Source organism: Polyodon spathula, chromosome 55 (genome assembly GCF_017654505.1).
Source record: "Polyodon spathula isolate WHYD16114869_AA chromosome 55, ASM1765450v1, whole genome shotgun sequence".
Lineage (NCBI taxonomy): Eukaryota > Metazoa > Chordata > Actinopteri > Acipenseriformes > Polyodontidae > Polyodon > Polyodon spathula.
Window position 1 is genome coordinate 485,811 of NC_054588.1, and position 25,710 is coordinate 511,520.

The window sequence follows — 25,710 nt, forward strand, 5'->3', positions numbered from 1 at the left end:
TCAGTTCTGAGTTGTTTGACTTACCTTCTAGGGGCTAGTCTGTTACTGCTTCACTTCCTTGATCTCTTCAGCAGTGTCTTCTGAGTCACTGGCTGAAAGCATGTCAGTCAGGAGGGGAAGCAGCTGATTGGTTACTGACAGGAAAGAAGCCAGTGGAAGGGTGAGGACAGTTTCATCCTCTAGGTGACCCAGGAAATGCGAAGCATGGCTTGCAAACAGAGGTTCCTTTTAACCTCGAGCAGTACCAGAAAAAACAGACGTGCACAACATGACACCATACCACCCACAAACAAACTCCACGAGAGGGTTAACTGCACTCCTGAAGACTCATTCGTGCCAAACACACCTCCTGGGACCAGTAGATAATGGAATGGTCGACTCAGAGGTGGATAAACCCTTATCAGACTTTGTCACAAAGACGGCTGTAGTGGGTGACGTCAGACCAGAAACAGGAACCAACACAAAATAAACAGAGAGGTGATTTGGTGAAGCTGAGCATTGAATGATTACTCAAGCAGAAAGTTAAAGGTTGTAAGACAAACAAATCACAGGACACGGCACTTTCGCCAAAATAAAGAGACAAACAAAACGGACTACACAGAACAGACACGGTGAGCTGATGTTTTAACTTTAACTATTCTTATTATTGTTACCTCCGTCTCCTATCCCGTTCTCCACTTACCGAACACACAACCCTGAGTGAGTGAAAACATGCTGCTTTTATGCAGCTGTACCGAGACTCGATTGCTAATCAGTCATTCAATTGGAGTCTCGGTACAACTGCACGTGAATTAATAAAGTGCAATTCCCCGTGCTCACATATTATTACATTTTACCTGCACATGAAGTGCTGTGCAATCCTCGTGCCTAAATACAAATATACATTTTAACCACTCGTGTTACACAGACCCGTTTATATCCCGTGTATCAATGACTATACACCAACATTAACACGCTACACGTAACATACAACCCAAATAAATAGCCCAGGGGCAGGGCACTTTGCCACAGGCAGACAGAGACTTCAATCCAAATTACTATTTTATTCTGTTTGTGTCCTGGAGTAATGGGGGAGTCCAGCAATGCTGCCTTGTCCCGATCAACTATTCGCGCTTGGGACAGCCAGAGCTGCCTTCTTGCAGCTACAACACAGCAAGGTTGCTGCCCACTGCCTGCCCATTCAGCTTAGAGATACGGAGCAGGTTCTTATTAACCAAATGCAGTTCCTCGAGCTGTTGTCCTGCAGTTACCAAAGGAGCAATGTATAGAGATGCCCACCTATATAGCTTCTGGCTTAATACAACACAGCACTGTCAGCCTGACGGCCTTCGCAATGGCACTGCAAGCAGAAACCAGAGGAAGGACTGCGAGCAATCAGACCCGAAGCAGAGCTGAGCTCAGCGACTGCTAGGGAAACAGAAAAGGTAACCTCATTCAATGCACAGAGCACATTCTTGGCTAACCAACAGTCCAAAAATGGAGGAAAGCCTACTGTTAGAGCCCCAACAGTCTTCACACTAACTCCTGCAAGCAGAACTAATGTGGCAACGAGACACTGTGGGAGAAACTGCAAGCAGCTTAGCCCGAAGCATGTGACACGGTCAAACACAGGACTGCTGAGCCATATTCCTGTGAAAAAAAAACAGAAAAATACACACTGAAAAACTACAACAGAGTAACAACTGGATTGTGGTTAATTTACTAACTGGTGCAACCCGTGTTTGAGATTTGTTATTGCAGCACGCGCGTTCGTTAAGCATAACAGCAGAACTGTCACAAGGCAGAGAAAAGTCATAGGACAAATATGAAATGACAATTGAATAATGATTTATCACATGTACTGCGTCCTGGCTTCATTATAATTGCGCCATATACACTTTGCGTGCAGACAGACTAAAAGAATTGAATCTGTTTAGTCTTGAACAAAGAAGACTACGCAGTGATCTGATTTAAGCATTCCGAATTCTAAAAGGTATTGACAGTGTCGACCCAAGGGACTTTTTTGACCTGAAAAAAGAAACAAGGACCAGGGGTCACAAATGGAGATTAGATAAAGGGGCATTCAGAACAGAAAATAGGAGGCACTTTTTTACACAGAGAATTGTGACGGTCTGGAACCAATACGCTGGGATCCTTCAAGAAGCTGCTTGATGAGATTCTGGGATCAATAAGCTACTGACAACCAAACGAGCAAGATGGGCCGAATGGCCTCCTCTCGTTTGTAAACGTTCTGATGTTCTTATTAGTGTTGCATGTGCGCTGCTCCACCCGGGTTCAGAAACTCAGTATTTCACTATACTGTCGTGCGTATAGTGGCTTACGAAAGTATTGACCCCCCTTGGCATTTTTCCTATTTTGTTGCCTTACAACCTGGAATTAAAATTGATTTTTTGGGGGTTTGTATCATTTGATTTACACAACATGCCTACCACCTTGAAGGTGCAAAATATTTTTTATTGTGAAACAAACAAGAAATAAGACAAAAAAACAGAAAACTTTGCGCCAGACATAGCGTTTTCTTTGATGGCCAAAAAGCTCAATTTTAGTCTCATCTGACCAGAGTACCATCTTCTGTATGTTTGGGGAGTCTCCCACATGCCTTTTGGCGAACACCAAACGTGTTTGCTTATTTTTTTCTTTAAGTAATGGCTTTTTTCTGGCCACTTTTCAGTAAAGCCCAGCTCTGTGGAGTGTACGGCTTAAAGTGGTCCTATGGACAGATACTCCAATCTCCTCTGTGGAGCTTTGCAGCTCCTTCAGGGTTATCTTTGGCCTCTTTATTGCCTCTCTGATTAATGCCCTCTTTGCCTGGTCCATGAGTTTTGGTGGGTGGCCCTCTCTTGCCAGGTTTGTTGTGGTGCCATATTTGTTTCATTTTTTAATAATGGCTTTAATAGTGCTCCGTGGGATGTTCAAAGTTTCGGATATTTTTTTATAACCCAACCCTGATCTGTACTTCTCCACAACTTTGTCCCTGACCTGTTTGGAGAGCTCCATGGTCTTCATGGTGCCGCTTGCTTGGTGGTGCCCCTTGCTTAGTGGTGTTGCAGACTCTGGGGCCTTTCAGAACAGGTGTATATATACTGAGATCATGTGACAGATCATGTGACACTTAGATTGCACACAGGTGGACTTTATTTAACTAATTATGTGACTTCTGAAGGTAACTGGTTGCACCAGATCTTATTTAGAGGCTTAATAGCAAAGGGGGTGAATACATATGCATGCACCACTTTTCCGTTATTTATTTTTTAGAATTTTTTGAAACAAGTTATTTTTTCATTTCACTTCACCAATTTGGACTATTTTTTGTATGTCCATTACATGAAATCCAAATAAAAATCTATTTTAATTCCAGGTTGTAAGGCAACAAAATAGGAAAAATGCCAAGGGGGGTCAATACTTTCGCAAGCCACTGTACAAATGATTATTGTCGTAAGAACATAAGAAAGTTTACAAATGAAAGGAGGCCATTCGGCCCATCTTGCTCGTTTGGTTGTTAGTAGCTTATTGATCCCAAAATCTCATCAAGCAGCTTCTTGAAGGATCCCAGGGTGTCAGCTTCAACAACATTACTGGGGAGTTGATTCCAGACCCTCACAGTTCTCTGTGTAAAAAAGTGTCTCCTATTTTCTGTTCTGAATGCCCCTTTGTCTAAACTCCATTTGTGACCCCTGGTCCTTGTTTCTTTTTTCAGGTCTGAAAAAGTCCCTTGGGTCGACACTGTCAGTACCTTTTAGAATTTTGAATGCTTGAATTAGGTCGCCACGTAGTCTTCTTTGTTCAGGACTGAACAGATTCAATTCTTTTAGCCTGTCTGCATATGACATGCCTTTTAAGCCCGGAATAATTCTGGTCGCTCTTCTTTGCACTCTTTCTAGAGCAGCAATATCTTTTTTATAGCGAGGTGACCAGAAATGCACACAGTATTCAAGATGAGGTCTTACTAGTGCATTGTACAGTTTTAACATTACTTCCCTTGATTTAAATTCAACACTTTTCACAATGTATCCGAGCATCTTGTTAGCCTTTTTTATAGCTTCCCCACATTGTCTAGATGAAGACATTTCTGAGTCAACAAAAACTCCTAGGTCTTTTTCATAGATTCCTTCTCCAATTTCAGTATCTCCCATATGATATTTATAATGTACATTTTTATTTCCTGCGTGCAGTACCTTACACTTTTCTCTATTAAATGTCATTTGCCATGTGTCTGCCCAGTTCTGAATCTTGTCTAGATCATTTTGAATGACCTTTGCTGCTGCAACAGTGTTTGCCACTCCTCCTACTTTTGTGTCGTCTGCAAATTTAACAAGTTTGCTTACTATACCAGAATCTAAATCATTAATGTAGATTAGGAATAGCAGAGGACCTAATACTGATCCCTGTGGTACACCGCTGGTTACCACACTCCATTCTGAGGTTTTTCCTCTAATCAGTACTTTCTGTTTTCTACATGTTAACCACTCCCTAATCCATGTACATGTGTTTCCTTGAATCCCAACTGCGTTCAGTTTGAGAATTAATCATTTGTGCGGGACTTTGTCATCATCATTATCAGTAGCAACTAAATTGCAGTTGGTTGAATGTACAATATATACATCTTTTTCATAATCCTGCTGGTCTCTGGTAGAAAGACACAATAAATGATGAAGGCATGCTGCTGTGATATTTGCTTTAGCTTGAAACATCTTCTAAACACCAGAAGTTGCTCACTCGTTTCCTGCAAAGAACAGTGTTCTTCCGATACATACTTGATGCTTTTTCCACACGTTCCGTTTCTTCGGCACCAAATAAACCAAAAGAACACAGATAACAGCACAGCCACGGCACCTAAACTATTGGAAGTGATGGAAAATGTGTTTCCTGAGAGAACTTACACTCTGGTAATCCGCAAGTGAGCCGAGTGTGTGGAAAGTGCAATGTGAATCCAATAAAACTCTAGTCTGGATGAAGCTGCAAGTGAACCAAACAAACCGACGTGAATGCACTTTAACCCTTTAACGCTAGAACCGCCATACGCGTCAGTTATGTGATTACATATGTAATGTTATGTATTACTCTGTGATGGTGCATGCCATGCAGTTGTCCTTCCTTGACTTTTTCAAAATATATTAAGTAAATACCGAGACAGCATATGAGCGCCTGAATCCCAAAAATAAGGATGTTATAAAAATGTATACCTACAATCGCCAGGCGTGTCATTTTGACACATATTACAAAACATATAGAAGCACTCACTTCATTCATACGTGTATTATTAGGACATAATAACAAGCAGCAAAATGGCTCAAAGGGGGTTCACAAAACAGGTGCTTGACATGCTCCGAGCAGTGTCCGAAGATGACTCTGATGCTGAGGATGTGAGCGATAACGGCAGAGACCATTCCTGGGTTCTTGAAAGCAGTTCGGAGAGTGAATATGAGGCTTACCAGAAACAGGGCCGGTTGGGCAAAGAGGTCATGGTACAAGTTGTGGCTGTGGCAGAGGCTCTATTAGGGAATCGTAAACCGAGCGTGTGATGCTATTTCCCACCAAAGCACGCTGTCGCTTAAACAGTAAATGGCCAACAAACCTGACAAATTTGGAATCAGATTCTGTTTGGCAGAAATGGTTTCCCTTGCCTGGGAAAGGATGAAACTCTGCTTGCTCACCACAGACTGGGAGATGACGTTGTGCTTCGGCTGATGGAGCCGTATCTCAAGATATGTAACAACTGACCACTTCATCACGTCAATCAATTTGGCCAGGGAATTGCAAAAAAAAAAACAAAAAAAAAAACACCTTGGTTGGAACTGTGAAGAAGGCGAGACACCAGCTACCACCATCAGTAAAGTCTTGCAAGCACCACTGCACTCCACTACACTCCTCAGGCAGAATGACTGTGCCACCCTGAGTGTTTACAGGTGCAAGCCAAGAAGAAAATTACTGAATATCAGTTCTCTGCACAGCAGTGTCCATTGGGACTGCTGGCAAAAGAAAACCAGAGTACTACAATTCCACGAAGTTTGGAGTGGACGTTCTGGACCCAGGGTTCTCCCCAGGCCTTTTCAGAAGGCCCGGCGAAGTGGCTGTTGCTGCCCGGCTGAAAAAACCTGATCCGCCCATCTTCAGATGCTACTGTGCCTTAACAGTAAGGATTGATTGTGCTTCTAGCAGACTAGATCACGTGCGCGTTACTGGGTGAAAAAAAAAAATATGTTGGAACCACATGACAACTGTGTTAAGTCTTGTCACAACATTTAACCAGTCAGAGTTGAAGGGGCGGGTTTTCTGTGTTAAGCACTTTGAGAGGCTAAATTGTTAAAAATGTCTGCTAAAAAAATAGCGATTTATTTTCAAAGCAAAAATAGTGACAGTGCAGGGTTTTCAAAATAAGCCGCCAATTGGTGCAATCCACCACCTAATACTAGATTTACGCCGGCTACTTTATTAAAAACATATTCAGATTATTTTTGGGTATTATTATTCAGTCCTTTTGTTGTCGTATTATTGTACTGTAAGATGATATATAGTACATAATAGCTGTACATATGCACAAAAAAATAAAGAATTCCTATTGTGATATCGTAAAAATATGTACCCAGGTGCTTGAGAGGGATATTGGGGGTTCAAAAGGAAGTGTATTATAGGGGTTCCTTCTATACTATACAACAGGGCGTGACCTCACTGTGTATAGGGGTTCCTTCTATACTATACAACAGGGCGTGACCTCGCTGTGTATAGGGGTTCCTGTCCTGTATTGGTAAGGCTAGGGACAGACTTTGTTTTTCCAGGGAGAAATATGTAATGATCCTTTTTAATTATCTGTATGCCTTTGAGGTGTGTCACTAGTGCGGATGCTGTCTGGTGAGTCACTCCCTCAGCTAGTGAGCTTGGAGCAACATAGGCATGCTTTGGGGATAGTCCAGAGTATCATGGGTTTCTTGGTAAAGCTCTTGACCTTTTTAATATGTGCATTCTAGGAAAGGAACCATGGGGCCTGGCTATGTGTGGTCCTACAACTACTTAATACTGTTTGTGCTGAATCCATTGGCTTGAGCTGTTTACACCCTCATGGATACAAGCCTACCAAGTGTTACATGTCTCTAGAGTTCTGGAATAAACTGTCACTTTAAGGACTTCATTGATTGTTCTGCCGTCTACACAGCAAAGAGTTGAAATGTGTGTCTCCGGCAGGGCAAGGTGAAGGTGAAGCGGCTGCAAAGCATGCTGGGATCACTGCGGCTGACGGATCTGAGGGCGTGCTGTGACGGGCAGTACCAGAACAGCGCAGGCCAACGGGTCAAATTGGACCGGCAGCAGCTGGCCTCCCTCAAAGAAGGGGTGAACACGGGCAGCGCAGTACTGGGCAGAGTGGTGTTCAGCATCACCCCTGAGGAGAAGGTGCCATTGTGAGTGCAGAGACTCCTACAGCAGCATTCCTGTTAATAAAACACCACAGCACCCTTGTACAAGACTTTCATAGGAAACGCATAGCAAAGTGTACTACAGCACAGTGAAAGCATGGTGATGCAGAGAGGTATGGTAAAGCACAAGGTAAACTATAGGAAAAATGACTGTGTTAAACTTCTGTATACCTGTTTAAAATACATGCTTAATATCTCCTATTAATGTCACCTTCTCTCTGCAGCTTATTAAGAATATATGGCAGTCAATCAGTCATCTACTGTGCTGTACATGTACAATATATTGTAAGATGTAAACAGACATATTGCAGTGTCTCAGTGTAATGGTTATAAGCAGAATAGTTTATTTTATTCCTAATTTCTCTCTCTCTCTCTCTCTCTCTCTCTCTCAGCACATTTGGTCTGGTGGACACTGAAGGCACATGCTGTGCTGTGATGGTGTACAACATGGCTGAGAGCTGGGGAGCACTGATAGGAGACTCAGTAGCGATTCCAGAGCCCAACGTCAAACTACACAACCTCACACACAAGGGCAAGGTGCGCAAAGTGTGGGGGTGGAGAGTCAGTAAAGAGTATGTGATTATGAAAGGGGCAGTTCTGTACAAATCCTAAGGTTTTTTTTTGTTTGTTTGTTTTGTTTTTTTAAAGGGATAGAACATTTTAAATAAATGACAGCTAATTAGTCCAAGTTCTTACTTTTTTAAAGCCGTTATCGGTCACTGTAGGTCTTGTAGAAATCAGTGAAATGATTTGGCAGCTTCCATTCATGGGGTGCTGAGTGTAAATGAGAGTGCAGGTGTTAAGCGTTCGATACGTTGATACTAGTAATATAAGCTATACTGTTAGCAGTTACAGTTCATGGTCGTTTGCATTGCACACCACTGCAGTTACGTTATGCCGGGGTTTCATTTGTGCGGTATATGCAAGAAAGGTCTCCCCACGGAGGACAGGCATGGCAGATGTGCTGCCTGTCTGGGTCCGGAGCACGCTAAGGAGGCACTTGCCGACCAAGCTGTATCCTTTCACGAGAGCTCTGTGCCTAGGGAAAGTAGAAGAACACGTAGGAGTCCGGGTTCACTGTCCTCCTCATCTTCTCCTATCCCCTCCCCTCCTCTGGCTCCCTCGCCTAAGAAGAGGCGAAAAAAGAGCCATAGGTCTCGTAGATCAGACAGCTCTGAGCAGCTGGATAAGCTCTGGGAGACGGTCTCCCAACAGGGAAACATGTTAGCGGAGCTGTTGAACGAACACACAGCTACACCTGCTCCCTCTGTGCCATTACAGTCACAAGTAGTACACGCAGAGTGGCAGCAAGAGGATCTGCTGTCTATCACTGCATCTGATGAGGCAGTCGATCGGGAGTTCCCCTCTGAGGAAGGTGACTCGGGTAGCACAGGTGTCACTATCAGCAGAGCTTTTGCCATTGATTAAGAGAGCCACAGACATTTTGTTCCATGGCCTGTAGATGACAAGCAGAAACACTCAGTTTTTGATGATGGTCCTGTTTTCTCAAGTGTCTCCTCTGGTAACCCGGATTTCCTTTTTGAGGTGCATTAATCCCGGGGTCATCCGGCTACAGCACCTGGTGCTTCACGTTCCTCGAGAGCTGTACAGTCTGCATAAGGCAGATAAACTTGAGCTTGGCTGATTTTCCGCCAGTAGATGCTGCTATTGCATCATTGGCGCAAGCCCCTAAGCTAGCGTTTTTAACCCTTTGCAGTCCATTTATTCAGCACTTGTCAGGTGCATCAGGGCCAATCTATTTTCACATGTGCTGTTTATTTTACACATGCTGTTTCAGTTTTTTTTTTTTCAGAGTTAAACAGGTTAAAAAGGCACTGAATCGCAAAAGGACACTCAATACAGCATCTCCAGCCAAGCCCCACCCCTTGTTTACTGTATTTTTCACATACCTCTTTATAGACATGTATACTGATAAAACCTCTCCTGATCACTCGTTTTATCTCAACTCTTCAATAATGCGATCCAAGTCATTATTTTATTAAAAGCTCTGCAAATGTTCAATATTCTTTGAGTGCTGGATGCAGAAGCAGCTGTCTCCTTTATGTGTGTTATTTCTGTAGTGGATGGGGCTATGAGATGTACCCCTTTTTTTCGGTTTCATTCGGCCATTGAAAGGTTTTTCTCGGCTTTTTCCAGAGAAAAAATAACTAGAGACCAGTGCTTTACGTCTTTTTGATGATGACGGATAGAGTCATAGGACCGCAAAGGGTTAAACAAGTACACTGTCTGCTTGAATAAACAGTGCTGGTTTCGGAGATCAGGCTTAAAAAGGGTTATTCAGTTGGTGCCTTTGCTGCGTGGCTGGAAAATTATAGCAGCATCTTCGTGGCTTACCAGAGCTGTTTATTAAAGTCTCTTTCACAGAGTCACAGACCCACACCACAGCAGCTCGAGGAACTGCGGCTGGTGAATAAAAACCTGCTCTGTATGTCTAAGTTCAGCGGGCAGGCAGTGGGTAGGAACCTGGCGGCACTAGTAGCTGCAAGACGTCCACAGTGAGCCATAGCGGATGGGGACAAGGCACCATGCTGGATGCTCCCATTGCTCCAGGACACACTTTTGGTTCTGCAGTAGATGACATGCTGCAGCGCTCTCATCGGGCACGTGAGTCTACTAAGAAACTGGTGCGCCTGATGCCAAAGAGGCCATCTCCAGTACGTAGACAGGCACAAAACTGGAAACCTAGGTTCAAGTAGCCTCAAGGACCAGCACAGCCGGTGCCAAAGGGGGGTTTCGCAACCGACCGATGGCTGCGCAAAGGAGGAACTTCAATAAATTCTGCCACCAAGCGCAAAGGCAAAAGCCTCAGGTTAAGTCTCAGATAAAGCAGCAGCCCTAGCAATTTGCTGCCACAGGCCCAAGGCCCCTTTTTCAGGGAGTCATCTGGAGTACTGGTGTCAATGCACCTCGGATACCTGGGTGCTCAGTACTGTACAGACCGACTGTTCTCTACAATTCAGACACAGTCCTCCTCCATTTCGGGGCATGACTACTACGTTAGTCACGGATCCAAGAGACGCATTGGTGTTGTCTGAAGAGGTGACAGCCCTGCTGCAGAAGCGTGCTATTTACACACTTCAGTCTCTTCACGTAGAAGAAGGTTTTTACTCCAGGTACTTCAGGATGGTGGCCTCAGACCAATCCTCGATCTCAGACAGGTCAACCCATGTCTGAGTCAGTGGAGGTTCAAAATGTTAACCATGCAGCAGCTATTGCAGTTAATAAGGACAGGCGATTGGTTCACGACGGTGGATTTAAAAGACGCCTATTTCCATATCCCTATAAGAGCAGGGCACAGGAAGTATCTCAGGTTTGCTTTCCAGGGGATGGCAAACAAGTTTCAGGTGTTGCTGTTCGGCATCTCTTTAGTCTCCAGTGCCTTTTCAAAGTACATAGAAGCTATTCTGGCCCCATTGAAACTCGTCACAGACCACCTGCTTTGGTTAGGTCTGTCAGTGAACTATGCAAAGAGCCAGCTTGCACCTTCGCAGACAACCTCCTATTTAGGAGTGCATCTGGATTCCAAGACCATGTTGTCCACTCTGTCAGAGTGCACAGAATAGCCACTTGTCTGAAGCTTTTTCCACCCAACAGAAAGGTCACAGTTGTGATGTTTCAAAGGCTCCTGGGCTTGATGGCAGCAGCTTACCAGATCCTTCCTTTGGGTCTTCAAGGCTGGTTCAACAGCAGGGTTTTTCAGCCTGCACTGAACCGTGGTTGTCTGCTGACAGTATCTCAGCACCGTCTGTAGGCTTTTTGCTGGTGGATACAGCCTGTTCACCTACGCTTAGACGTAGTGCTGGGCAGTGTTACCAGGAAGGAGGTTATAACCACAGATGCGTCCAGCCGTGAAGAACGACAGGGGAGCGCAAGGAGTATGGAGACCCCTGAGGCAGGGTCTCGCTGTAAATATTCTGGAACTGCAGGCAGTGTTTCTAGCCTTGCAGAATTTTTTACAGGAGGTTTAGGGGAGATGTTTTTGTCTAGACGTGGTGGCATACATAAACCACTAGGGCGGCCTCAGGTCCCCCACTCTCCATCGAGTTGCCCACATGCTGTTTGGGGTGCACAGTTACCTCCTCTCTTTGCGGATAGTACATCTTCCTGGGGTGACGAATTGGGCAGCGGACCTCCTTTCAAGGACAGTCCCCAGTGCTTCGGAATGGAGGCTTCTCCCAGAAGTGGTGAACCTCATTTGGCAACAGTTTTGGAGAGCACAGGTGGACCTGTTTGCCTCCCACAAATCAACTCATTGTCCTCTCTGGTTCTCAATAACAGGAGCAGGGAACCCGCTGGCAATAGATGCCTTGGCGCACCAGTAGGCAAGGCAGCTGCTATATGCTTTTCCTTCAGTAGCCATGCGCTTACTGTGCTTAGAAAAGATAAGTTAGCACCAGGCCAGGGTGTTACTACTAGCCCCTTATTGGCCCAGGAGACGCTGGTTTTCAACTTTGATACAGCTCCTGAAAGGTCAGCTGTGGAGTCTGCGAAAACGCTGCGACCTGCTCGGTCAGGCGCGGGGGATGTTACTGTCTTTAGCAGATGAGGCAGCAACTGTACATTGCTTGCTAGTGCATAGGTTTGTATCCCTGTGCCAACTGCTTCAGTTACCAGCATGGCCAGCTGCGCCTGTGGCCAGACTCCCGGAGCAGAGGCGAGAGCCTCAGGCCAAGCCACAGGGTGTGCAGCGACCCTAGGGGCTTGCTGCCACAGGTCCAGGGCCCTGACATAGGGAGCCATCGGGGGTATTGGCATTAGTGCACCACAGACATCTGGGTGTTTACTACCGTTTAGACAGGCTACTCGCTGCAGTTCAAGCACGGTCCCCCTCCCTTTTGGGGCATGACTGTAGCATCAGTCACAGACCCAAAGGACACCGCTGTGGTGCCTCAGGAGGTAGCACCTCTGTTGCAAAAACGGGCTATTCATGTTACACCCCCTCCCAGTTGGAGGATGGGTTCTACTCCATGCCCAAGCAGGATGGTGGCCTCAGACCAATCCTTGACTCGGGCAGGTCGACCTGTTCCAAGTGGAAGGAGGTTCAAAATGTGATGACGCAACAGCTAAGTTGCAGTCACTCTGGCCAGGCAATTGGTTCACCACGGTGGACCTCAAAGATGCCTATTTCTGTATCCCCATATAAAGCGGTGCATTGAAGTACCTGCGGTTTGCCTTTTCAGGGAACAGCCTATGAGTTCAGTCTCTTGCCTTTTTTGGCCTCTCTCTAGCTCCCCTTGCCTTTTTGAAGTGCATAGAGGCTGTTCTGGTCCCATTTAGACTGATCAGAGTACTCAATTACCTGGACGACTGGTTCTTTGTGTTCAGTCTCCAGTATAGGCAGAGGCCCACGTGGAACTCATCACAGACCATCTTCTTCGGGCCTGTCGATGAATTGTGCAAACAGCCATCTCAACCCTTACTTGGCTGTTTGCGGGCAAGCTGAATATTGCATAGGTTCTTATCTTAAATACTGCCTTCCTGCGATTATATATATAAAATAAGAGTTTTAGTGGGAGTTATTCTTGGATCACTCTGATAAGGCCAAGTCTCAGGCAGTAATTCTGCATGCTGCGCTTATTCTTTTAAATAATTTATATAAAATATGCAATGCTAATATTTTTAAATAGCATGTTTACACAGATAACCATGAATAAACTAAGAGGACAGATGGTGCCTTGCTTTGTTTCAATTTGGCAAATTTGTTAACACTACTCTGCTTTAAAGATTGTCATCTCCAGTACAGTTATTCAGAGAAAGTGGATTCATAACTAAACCTACTACGGTGTTTCTCTTGTCTGGTGAAATTAAAAAAATATATAGAGAAAATTAAATTCTAAATACTGAAATGTATTATTTTTCTCAAAAAATTCAGAGCTTACCCAGCATATTAACACCCTGCCTCTGCTCCTGAATGGTTGGACAGCTGTCGGATCTTTCACTTTCCCATTGGCTACAGATGGGAAAGTGAAACAGACACAGTATGTCCAACCCAGCTAAATTATGATTGGGCTACCGCAGAGACAATGCAGATGTTCAGTTGGTTGATTGTATTTGCAGAGGCCCAGCATAAGCGAGTAGCGCTTTCAACAGACTGCTGTGACGCTTTTGTTGGAAAACATGTTTAATCTTTATTTATTTTCACACGCTCCGACAGCCAGAAATGTGTTCACAACCTGTAATTTAAGAACAGCTGCCGCGGGCACGATGGCCTGGCTTTGCAGGCACGAATATGCCCGCAGGCACTACTTTGAGGACCACTGGATTATTCTTATATTAAACATGGTGCAGGGTGCTGTTACATACAAGCTGATTTTCACTGAGCTGTCGTGGAGCGGATATCAGCTTTTACTTTGTATCGTGCAGCATTCTATATGATGTCGTGTATATATTATCATATCTTGTCTATTTCCATGTCTTCCAGACCTATGCATTCCAGAGTATTCGGGTGTATTCCCCGCTGTTGCTGATTATAAATGGAAAGAAACAAGGACCAAACTGCCTCGCCTCCGCCACTGTGACATACAAGCCTCAGAGCGACTGAGGACAAGAAGAAAAATAGGGGGAGAGCAGGGAAAAGGAGGAGTGGAGACCAGAGACCCAGCCAAACCTTGCACATTGGCACAGAAACAGAATGGAGAACCATATTTTCTTTCTTTATATATATAAGCTCATCCCTAGCGTGAAACACAGATAAGATGCATCCGGTGCTTTCAAAAGAAGCTATAATAAAATGCCACTTGATTACAACAGAATTTCTAAAGGAACCAGTGAATATTTCAAAACCGCAGACACGCGTCTATACTTCCTGGTCATCTGTATCTGTACTCGCACTGGCCCTGCTGCACCCACTCCTGGGTTTCTGAACTCCCCAGCAAGAGCCAGGAGTTTGAGGTTAAGTGAATTGTTTTTCCCTTATAGCTGCATGAATAACTCCTCCTATTATTAACCCTACAGACTACAGCTGTGATGAGAATCAGTTTATTCAGAGCAGATTTACCAAGGGTCTGGTTATTCATATTTTTCTCCCACTTGTATGTTTCTGAGTGTGTTAAATCTTTTAAGTTTTAGTTTTGTTCTGTTTAAGATTTTACATGTTGTTGTTGTTGCAAATTGTTTTTTTCAATATTGAGTATAAGATGCTTCTTTTTGTACAGTTTAAAATATTGTTACATTTTTCTTGTTCTGTAAAAATAAAAATAAAAACAAGGAAATGAAAGAGGCTCTTGTGCCATTCTATCAACTTTCCTGTGAAGATACTCCATGGATAACACTGGGGTTTGTTTGTCGTAAAATGTTGAATTCCCAAAAAATTAGTTTGAGTAAAATAAATTTACATAGATAAACGTTGGTAAAACCACTCACTTTTTTTTTTTTTTTTTTTTACCAGAAACAATTTCGAAGTCATCTCTAGTTTGTGTAGTGTAGTACTGTAGTTTCACTGTCAATCATTTCACCCCGTTCTGAAGCAACACTAGAATTCTGTCATTTGTTTAAATGACTGTCAATCATCAAGACCTGCACTGACTGTGCACTTTCACTTGCCATCTACAGCACCTGTCATTCAAAGCACCTATTTTTAAGTTAGCAGGTTAAGGTGTAGGTAAGCTTTTGCTACAGGTATTCGGTGACAGTTACTAGTTTGAGTTGAAAATGGGGAGCACGAGGAAAACTGAATGAGTATTGTGCACAATACCCTGACCGACCGGCAGGACGAAGCATCAGGATGAAGCAGGCCTGTCTGCCTTACCTTCCAGTGAGTCCAGCTGTGCTGAAGCAGGAGAATGGCGGAGCTCAGACTCCGAATAAAAAGTGCAAGTTAGATCTGTTCAGCTATCTAATGTTTTGTTCTGTGCATATTTTTTTTTACTCGTAAATGTATGTAATACACTTACATATGCTGCTTTTTCTACGGTTTATTTGAGCCAATTTCTAAATTTGTGTCGGATCTTTATCTTTACAAGGTATAACAGCTCTGCTGTGATCAAACGTTTCAATTAGAATGTTGGTAACCGTGGTTTTGTTGCATGTTGAATATGATTTCTTCTCATAGACCCCAATGTTAAAGCCAGGCTGTTTCTGTCCATAAACTCCAATGTTAAAGCCAGCCTGTTTCTCCCCCATAGACCCCAATGTTAATGCCAGGCTGCCCTTTAGCCAAGTTTCAAGTTACAATGCTATGTTGTAGCTGCAGACAAGCATCACAATTTAATTTTCTATGGAGGAAGCATGTTGGCAATTCACAATGCTCAATTATTTTTTTAATGTTTTTTACAAAAATATAATTTTCCAAGCCAGATTTGAGCCATGCTTTAGTACATTTAATTTGAATGTGACAAAAAATACAATACTGTATTTAAGCAGTGAAAAGCAATGGAAAAAGCCTAGAATGAGTACCGTCTGTGAAGGTTTTGCTGTCCACTATCGAAGGCGCTCGTCCTTCACCTGAATAACGAACAGTAACTTTATAATTTTCAACTTTGCACCAAATGATAATGGCAGCACCAAATTAACTTTTGAATTTCCTAAAATAGTAATAAAGTCCTCTTGTAACGCAACAATATCCTTTACAGGGGTTCTAGCTGATTAAATATTTTTCTAAATCTTCCTTGTGCCGTCCCTCCATTTGTAGGATGTGTTGCACCTCCTAGGTCAACTGGCTGAAAGCATGTTAGTCAATGGGAAGCAGTGAGTTGCTTAATGACAGGAAAGGAGCCAGTGAAAGGGGGTGGGGGACAAGGAAGTGCAGCCCTATCTGAAAGCATAGCTTGCAAACAGATTTCTATAACCTCATGTAGTACCAGATATTTTAAAACTAAAATGCTAAAATGTGTTACTTTCAAAACTCTACATTTTGAAACCGTTCTAGTGAATGGAAATGCACAACACAGAAGATCTAACAACTACAAGTTCAATAAACAGGTTGTACAAAATGAAATCAATCTCCCGCCCACGTCTCCTACATAGTATTTGGTTTCCAATTTTTGTTTTTCATCGCACCCTTGAAGCTTATTTTTATAGTTTGAACTTAGCAAGGCTCACATCAATATCTACTAAAGACCATTACAAGACGCTTCAAGTTAGTTCCTCACATGTTCACATCACCAGTGTGAGGCTAAAGAGAGAGAGAGACTGGTTTGATTATTAGTCTTCAATACATGAGCTTCCCTGTAATGAACAATATCAGACTCATCGTATCCTGTTATCAATTAGGTAACGCATCACAGCGCAAATGTACAGCAAGGACACTCACACAGCAGAACAGATAATCAAATGTGTCTCGCTCTCTTCCTTTAGTCTCATGCTGCTGATACACAAAGATGAGGAACTTACTGGAAGTGTCTTATGCAGATATTGCTGTGAACCTTGCTGAGCTCACTCAAAATACATTTCAAGAAGGACGTGGTGAAAAACAAAAAAAAGATGAGAACTGGAAACCCAATACCCTGAGCAGTGTGTGGGCGAGTTTCATTCTGTACAGCCCAGTTGTCGAGCGTGTTTTGTTAGCTAGGTGGGTGTGACTACTCCCTACTGTCTCTGCATGTAGTACGAGTGGGGTCCTTCCCGGGCAGGGGAGGGGAACTGAAAGAAGCCCTCTTTCTCTGCCTCAAAGCCGGAAGCAGCAGCAGTAGTGGGGACAGTGCCTCCCGGTGGCGGGGAGTAAAACAGGGCGTGTTTGTTCTTGTGATCCCCCTCCCCGCAGTGAGAGCGGCTTCCCTGGGGTGTGTGAAACTTCGGCTGCCCTGGAGGGAAGAGAGACGCTCAGTTAGATTACTTTTCTTCCCCCCCTCCAGCTCACTGAGTGTGTTGGTGGATACGGCTCTAACACAAATTCCAAGTACTTGAAAGTGAAGAGTTGATACTCCCTCCACTCCTCTCCTCCCCTCTCTCCCCCTCCAGCTCTCACCGACTGCTCTGGAGAAGATGTAGCCGTGGCTGCCCCTCTCCCTCTCTCTGCTCTCCCTCTCCTGGCTGCTGGCTGCCATGTTCCTGAGTCTCAGGCTGTCGTAGAGGCTCTGCAGTTTGTGGTGCTGCCGGTTCCTTTCCATAAGCTTCTCAGAGACGTCACTGTACTTGCGCTTGTACTCCTCTAGCAGCTTGCTGAGGGCGCTGAGCTCTCCCTTCACCCCGCTCACCTCACACTCCTTCCCCTGCAGCCGTTGGGAGCACAGCAGCTCTGTCTGCTTCAGTTGCTCCTCCAGGCGGGACAGTGAGTACTGCTGGTGCAGGCGCTCTTGCTGCACCTGAGGGAGAGGGATGAGGGAGAGAGAGGGGGTTGGATGAGAGAAGGAGTTAGACGAAGGACAGTTATGGGATGATAGGGGGAGTTAGATGAGAGAGGGAGAGAAAGCATTAGAGGATGAAAGAAAGTTACGGGATGTGAGGGGAAGTTAGAGGATGAGCGGGGGAGAGAAGTTAGAGGATGGAGAGAGTTATGGGATGAGAGGGGGAGTTAGATGATTAAGGAGAGTTATGGGATGAGGGGGAAAGGAGTTAGAGGATGAAGGAGTGTTATGGGATGAGAGGGGGAGTTAGAGGATTAAGGACAGTTATCGGATGAGGGGGAGAGACAGTTAAAGGATGAAGGGGAGAGAGGGAGTTAAAGGATTTGAGGATGAGAGTGGGAGTTAGAGGATGAGAGAGGGAGAGGAAGACATTACTAATTCACAGCTTCACAGACCCTATAAGGTAGGTCCAGCCAGTACAGAACACTATGTAATTTTAAAGCCAGACAAAGAACTCATTACTGGGAAAGTCCAACCAATGCTAAACCTACTAGGAAAGCCTGCCAGTACTGAACCATACTCAATGTGTAGTCCAGAAGTCCAGCCAGCACTGAACCCGAGTAGCAGAATGTTCAAAATCTTCGGGGCACAGACTACAAACCACCCAGACACTAGGTCTCTTTATCCAATGGACATATACGAAACCAAAACGTATTAAACAAGCACCATTGCCGTTCTTCTGGGTAATGTAGTTTAGAAACCCATCCTTTAACTCTGTGCTCTGGTGAACATTCACACTGACTGACATAATGTGACTTTCAGCTTGTGTATCAGGAGAAATATCCACGAGAGTATACCGTATTACACCTTTCTAAACAGCTGACAGTATTGAGACTATTAAGAAGCCTGCAAACACTTTTCTTAGTGTGTGATTGAGATACACAAATGGCTTAACAGGTATCAATTGAATTATTAAAGGAGAGTAGAAAAGTTAGGGCAAAACACCAAAAATCAGAAGCCCTAATTATAGATTTGAAACATGTTAGGGTTATACAATAGACAATCATTTTCAAACATAACTGACTGTTATTCTGAGTGGTAACAACCTTTATCTTAAAAATAAAAAAAACAGTATCAGGGGAATCTACAGTAAATAAATAAAATGATAACATTATTATTTATTTATTTTATTTACTAGTCGCCAACTGATTTTACCCTGTTTTTCTACCAATTTGAAATATCCAATTGGGTTTTTAGGCTCAGCTCACTGCTACCACCCCTGTGCTGACTCGGGAGCGGCGAAGATGAACACACGCTGTCCTCCAAAACGTGTGCCGTCAGCCGCCCGCTTTTTTTCACTCTGCAGGCCTACCATGCAGCCAACCCAGAGCTACAGCGTCGGAGGACAACGCAGCCCTACGTTATTTATTTCTAAGTTTGAAATGGAGGGGAGAAGTATGAATGAGACTAATAGTCTTCACGATACTATACAATATGATTGAATGTTTCTAGTGTAGCTTGTGTATATCGAGTTATCATACCTTCACAATCTGACACTGTCTCTAACAGTGATGACGTGCTGTCGATCTGATGGTGTCACGGACACTCACATTGGTTGTATTCCCGGAATAGTTGATTCAAACCTACACATTTTCCACATAGCGTGACTTATCAGAACATGAGGCGCGTGCACACTGGATTTTAAACCGGCCAGAGCAGGTTGAATTGCGCCATCGCCCTGATAAGATCATCAACATTAATAACCCGCCTCCGCTCAGCTTCCGTTTCGCTCGGCAGCCGGAGGACTTAAGAAAAACACCCTGAACACAGTGATAGGTAGGGAGCCTCCTCTCGTTTGTAAACTTTCTTATGTTCTTATGATGAAAACTATCAGAGTTCACTGTGTGAATCGATGAATCGACACACCCCTATTCAGACATGTTCACGCCTCTAGATTCTAAATTGGCATTACATTGCAAATAAGTAAATTGATCATGGAAATTATACATTTTAAATACTGCTTTTATAATTGAAAGCTTTTGATGGAATGAATATATAGAAAGGTAAAATGCACTTAACCAAATACACACCATGCCGATAATAGTAAATATGGCTGGTGACTTGGAGGTGGCATTTTAATAATAAAAATGGAAATTTGACCAAAATATGAATAAAAAGAAATGAACAAAATAGCAAAAAGCTTGTATTCCCATCGATGCTGAAATGCTGTATCACTGCTATTCCCACCGATGCTGAAATGCTGTATCACTGCTATTCCTACTGATGCTGTAATACTGTATCACTGCTATTCCCATCGATGCTGAAATGCTGTATCACTGCTATTCCCACCGATGCTGTAATGCTGTATCACTGCTATTCCTACTGATGCTGTAATACTGTATCACTGCTATTCCCACTGATGCTGTATCACTGCTATTCCTACTGATGCTAAAATGCTGTATCACTGCTATTCCTACTGATGCTGTAATACTGTATCACTGCTATTCCCATCGATGCTGAAATGCTGTATCACTGCTATTCCCATCGATGCTGTAATGCTGTATCACTGCTATTCCCACCGATGCTGTATCACTGCTATTCCTACTGATGCTGTATCACTGCTATTCCTACTGATGCTGTAATGCTGTATCACTGCTATTCCTACTGATGCTGTAATGCTGTATCACTGCTATTCCCACTGATGCTGTAATACTGTATCACTGCTATTCCCACTGATGCTGTATCACTGCTATTCCTACTGATGCTGAAATGCTGTATCACTGCTATTCCCACTGATGCTGTAATACTGTATCACTGCTATTCCCATCGATGCTGAAATGCTGTATCACTGCTATTCCCACCGATGCTGTAATGCTGTATCACTGCTATTCCCACTGATGCTGTATCACTGCTATTCCTACTGATGCTGAAATGCTGTATCACTGCTATTCCTACTGATGCTGTAATACTGTATCACTGCTATTCCCACCGATGCTGTAATGCTGTATCACTGCTATTCCCACTGATGCTGTAATACTGTATCACTGCTATTCCCACCGATGCTGAAATGCTGTATCACTGCTATTCCCACCGATGCTGAAATGCTGTATCACTGCTATTCCCACCGATGCTGAAATGCTGTATCACTGCTATTCCCACCGATGCTGTAATACTGTATCACTGCTATTCCCACTGATGCTGTAATGCTGTATCACTGCTATTCCCACCGATGCTGTAATACTGTATCACTGCTATTCCCACCGATGCTGAAATGCTGTATCACTGCTATTCCCACTGATGCTGTAATACTGTATCACTGCTATTCCTACTGATGCTGTAATGCTGTATCACTGCTATTCCCACTGATGCTGTAATACTGTATCACTGCTATTCCCATCGATGCTGAAATGCTGTATCACTGCTATTCCCATCGATGCTGTAATGCTGTATCACTGCTATTCCTACTGATGCTGTAATACTGTATCACTGCTATTCCTACTGATGCTGTAATACTGTATCACTGCTATTCCCATCGATGCTGAAATGCTGTATCACTGCTATTCCCACTGATGCTGTATCACTGCTATTCCCACTGATGTTGTAATACTGTATCACTGCTATTCCTACTGATGCTGTATCACTGTATCACTGTGTGGCAGGCTGGCGAGTGGATAGAGGCCCAGAGACAGACTGCAGTTCAAAAAAATAACTATTTTATTATAAATAAACACAAAATGAAAGGGCACAAGGGCCAAAACAAAACAATTTAAACACAAATAAAGCAAAAACAAAACTCACAAAAATAAAGGTTTCCAGGCTGGGCAATGCCTTCACTGGATTTAGAAAATTCAAAAACCACAACACAAACACCAACCTGCTTCCTCAGCTCCCTCTCCCCAAATGAGAAGCAGAGGCCTCCTTTTATATCAGGTGGCTGGGCGCTGATTGATCGTTAATCAACCTAATCAACTAATCAACCCCAGCCACCTGAACATAATAAACCCAGGCAGGTAGGGGAAGTTAACCCCATCCCTGCCAATTTCTAAAGAGCAGAGCTTTGCTCTGCCACACACTGCTATTCCCTGAAATGCTGTATCACTGCTGAAATGCTGTATCACTGCTATTCCCACCGATGCTGTAATGCTGTATCACTGCTATTCCTACTGATGCTGTAATGCTGTATCACTGCTATTCCTACTGATGCTGAAATGCTGTATCACTGCTATTCCCACTGATGCTGTAATACTGTATCACTGCTATTCCCACCGATGCTGTAATACTGTATCACTGCTATTCCTACTGATGCTGTAATGCTGTATCACTGCTATTCCCACTGATGCTGTATCACTGCTATTCCCATCGATGCTGTAATGCTGTATCACTGCTATTCCCATCGATGCTGAAATGCTGTATCACTGCTATTCCCACCGATGCTGTAATACTGTATCACTGCTATTCCCACTGATGCTGTATCACTGCTATTCCTACTGATGCTGAAATGCTGTATCACTGCTATTCCCATCGATGCTGAAATGCTGTATCACTGCTATTCCCATCGATGCTGAAATGCTGTATCACTGCTATTCCTACTGATGCTGTAATACTGTATCACTGCTATTCCCACTGATGCTGTAATACTGTATCACTGCTATTCCCACCAATGCTGAAATGCTGTATCACTGTTATTCCCACCGATGCTGAAATGCTGTATCACTGCTATTCCCACCGATGCTGTAATGCTGTATCACTGCTATTCCTACTGATGCTGTAATGCTGTATCACTGCTATTCCCACCGATGCTGTAATGCTGTATCACTGCTATTCCCACCGATGCTGTAATGCTGTATCACTGCTATTCCCACCGATGCTGAAATGCTGTATCACTGCTATTCCCACTGATGCTGTAATACTGTATCACTGCTATTCCCATCGATGCTGTAATACTGTATCACTGCTATTCCCACCAATGCTGAAATGCTGTATCACTGTTATTCCCACCGATGCTGAAATGCTGTATCACTGCTATTCCCACCGATGCTGTAATGCTGTATCACTGCTATTCCCACTGATGCTGTAATGCTGTATCACTGCTATTCCCACCGATGCTGTAATGCTGTATCACTGCTATTCCCACCGATGCTGTATTACTGTATCGCTGCGTCACGTGTTGTTTGGCATCATGCTTTGTTATCTTGCTTATAAATACATCCCAAACAGAACAGAGCATGAGAATTAAAGTGAAAAGTGTGCATTTGTTTTTGAGTGACAATGTGTCCAGACTCGAACAATATGAGCCCGATAACCACGATTCTGGGGGTGTTGGGGGAATAATCTTTGATACACATTGTGGATATTCTGTAGCCCTGCCCTGACCTCTATTCAATACGACAGCCTCAGAAGCCCTTCCTCGTATGCTCTAGCCAGTTCTGAGCACTATTCAACTGACAGCCCCTATATTCAGAGTATCCAGCCCCTCTACATTTCAACTTAGTTTTCCCTTGAGTTTAGTGTATTGCAGAAAGCAGCTTAACACATTTAAAGGGAAAAAATGTTACCTAGAATTAATACTGTAGTTGTTTTATGCAACCAGCCCCTGAACGCTACCTAATGCACAGCCTCACTCTAGCTGATAGGTCCAGAAGACAAATGCCTGAGAGCTGATTTCCAGAACTATCTTGAGCCCTATCTCCCCAGCCCCTCTATTCAGCACTGAACCCTATATCCTCAGCCCTTCTATTCAGCACTGAACCGTTTCATCCCCAGTCCCTCCATTCAGCACTGAACCCTATATCATCCCTTGCCCCTCTATTCAGCACTGAACCCTATATCCCCAGCCCATCTATTCAGCACTGAACCCTATCTCCCCAGCCCCTCTATTTAGTACTGAACCCTATATCATCCCCAGCCCCTCTATTCAGTACTGAACCCTATATCATCCCCAGCCCCTCTATTCAGCACTTAACCCTATATCATCCCCAGCCCTGTATTCAGCACTGTCTGTCTAACTCCCAGTACCTGGTAGGTCCAGAAGGCAAGTGCGCGGGAGCTGATCTCCAGCACGATCTCCGGTCTCAGTCCTGCAAGCACCATGGCCTTATACTCCTCGGGGGGGCTCAGCTCGGAGCGCACGATGTCTAGTTTCCCGGAAAGGGCGCTGCCGCAGGCGGGGCAGACGGCAGGGGAGCGGCTAAACTCCCCACTCCCATGAGGGTCGCAAAAGATGTGGGAGCAGGCCGTGACCCAGGCGAATCCCGACAGCTTGGCGCGGCACTTAGGGAAGTTACAGAGCAGGGTGTCCTCGTACAGAGCCATGCTGAGAGCCTGAGACCAGGGAGAGAGGGAGAAGCATGCTGGGGTCTGAAGGCTGGAATATTTTTTTTAAACATGTAGGGTCATATTTTCAAAGCTTTTCCTCCACTGTTAAATTAACTCCTGTTTTTTGTCAAGGAGAAAAAAAAAATGTTACAAAATGAAAAACAAAACCCCATTTGGAGTCTTTAAGAGTTTGGTTCTTGTTGTGTTAATAACTAAAATAAGAGTTAATAGCCTGGAGTAAACACTTTGAAAATATGGCCCTTAGTGTGTTAAACCATTTTTCCAATTCAAGCACATGCAGGCCAAATTAGGTGTTAGCCTTCATGTCTACATACATCTGAACCTGTCATATACGATCCTGTAAGATACAATAGCCTCTATTAGCCGTTGGACCTCTGGCATGTGTCATTCACACAGGCTGCTACCAATTAAACTCTACAGAAGGAGTCTGATCATTGCACATTTTATTATGGATCTAAATCGGTAAATTCAGCTCTTAGCAGGACTTTGGATGATACGTATTAATAATAATAATAATAATAATAATAATGGATTCAGTTGCAGATTTAAAAAAAAACAGGAGTGCATTTGCGAATTCAGTTTCACTTTGTACTTGCTGTGGCTTCACGTAAAATAAACTGTCCAGTTTAACCGTGTTCAATAAAATAAAACAAGAAAACAAAGGAATAATATAATTATTACTGTTAAAAAGCTGAAAGATTTCATTTCGCAGATTTGTTTTTCTGTGCATGTTTTTATGCCTCGGTGCAAAAGCATTGGATTTCTTGGGAACAGACTGAGAAAGCATGGTAAGAACTGGGTGGAATGCTATTTTGTAAACTGCCACACACTGTATTACAGGCAGTGGTCCAGCTAACCTGCGTACCTGGATAGCAATTTTGTTGCAGCTTGTCTGCCTCCCCTCCCCTAAAACTTCCACTACTACATCTCCCAGAATACAAAATCTTCAGTTACTAGGAAACTATACACAAGAAAAACCCACCCAACAAACATTATCCAATCGCTGGCTAGCCCTGTTGTCTTTGCAGCCAATCACAGTAAGAATAAGAAGAATTCGAAGCTATACAGGTTGAAGTGTAAACACTAGAGATGTGAATTTGAGATTTTTTGGAATCTGTTCCAAACCAGGTGTCTGCCATTGGAACCGGGTATTCCGATTCCAAAACTATTTTGAAACGCATGTCCGTATGTCAATGTGCGAGTAGAAAGGAGGGGTGGGTGTGTGGGGTTAAGTAATAGACTGCAAAAACTGTGCGACACATAAGTTATGAAAAGGACAAATATTTGCCAGACTGTCCATATAAGATATGAATAAACGATGCAGCTTTTGCAATGCTCCGACAATATTGTGCAATCTATGAAATCACCCTGTATAATTAAAGTTAACAAACTAATCAATAATCTCCAATTTGCACAGTAACACTTTTATTACACAGTGAAAGCCATCATGTGCTTATATATGAACCTTGTTAATTGCAAATTTCACAAAGTTTACAATTAAACAAATCTTTAACCACATAGTATGTGCAAACAGGTCAGGGTATGTTAGGATCCCAAGCCAAAATACGACCCCATAATTTTTAGGTAGCCGAAATCTTGTCGTGTTCGGCTTGGAGTTGTCTTGCTAACGATCCCACCGAGGTGCAGAGAATTAATTTTACCCGAAGCCAATCTGAAGAAGATCCGATCATCCCTTCATGTCAAAGTGAGACTGAATTATT

General features: G+C 43.7%; 2 protein-coding genes across 2 annotated transcripts in view; one reads left to right on the plus strand and one right to left on the minus strand.

Moving 5' to 3' along the window:
* The window catches only part of ttc5 (tetratricopeptide repeat domain 5), a 30,355-nt gene extending 15,820 nt beyond the window's left edge, over positions 1–14,535 (plus strand). Inside the window, exons 8-10 of the mRNA XM_041239515.1 lie at positions 7,180–7,394; positions 7,802–7,946; positions 13,852–14,535. Coding sequence (XP_041095449.1) covers positions 7,180–7,394; positions 7,802–7,946; positions 13,852–13,971 — 480 coding nt within the window. The 3' untranslated portion in view covers positions 13,972–14,535. The remainder of the gene's footprint in view (positions 1–7,179; positions 7,395–7,801; positions 7,947–13,851) is intronic.
* Positions 14,536–16,955: 2,420 nt separating this feature from the next.
* LOC121307324 (E3 ubiquitin-protein ligase CCNB1IP1) lies at positions 16,956–23,965 on the minus strand. Its single transcript, XM_041239503.1, has 3 exons — positions 23,669–23,965; positions 17,335–17,671; positions 16,956–17,170 (listed from the first exon to the last, which is right to left on the minus strand). The coding sequence occupies exons 1-3, from the start codon at positions 23,963–23,965 to the stop codon at positions 16,956–16,958; spliced, it is 849 nt and encodes a 282-aa protein (XP_041095437.1).
* Between the last annotated feature and the right edge of the window lie 1,745 nt (positions 23,966–25,710).

Excerpts from the sequence above, each read along its gene's own strand:
- LOC121307324 (XM_041239503.1), bottom strand. The coding sequence starts at position 23,965 with ATGGCTCTGTACGAGGACACCCTGCTCTGTAACTTCCCTAAGTGCCGC. Across the intron at positions 17,672-23,668 it reads TTGCCTTCTGGACCTACCAG|GTGCAGCAAGAGCGCCTGCA; the intron begins GTACTGGGAGTT and ends CCTCTCCCTCAG. Across the intron at positions 17,171-17,334 it reads CATCTTCTCCAGAGCAGTCG|GGCAGCCGAAGTTTCACACA; the intron begins GTGAGAGCTGGA and ends TCTTCCCTCCAG.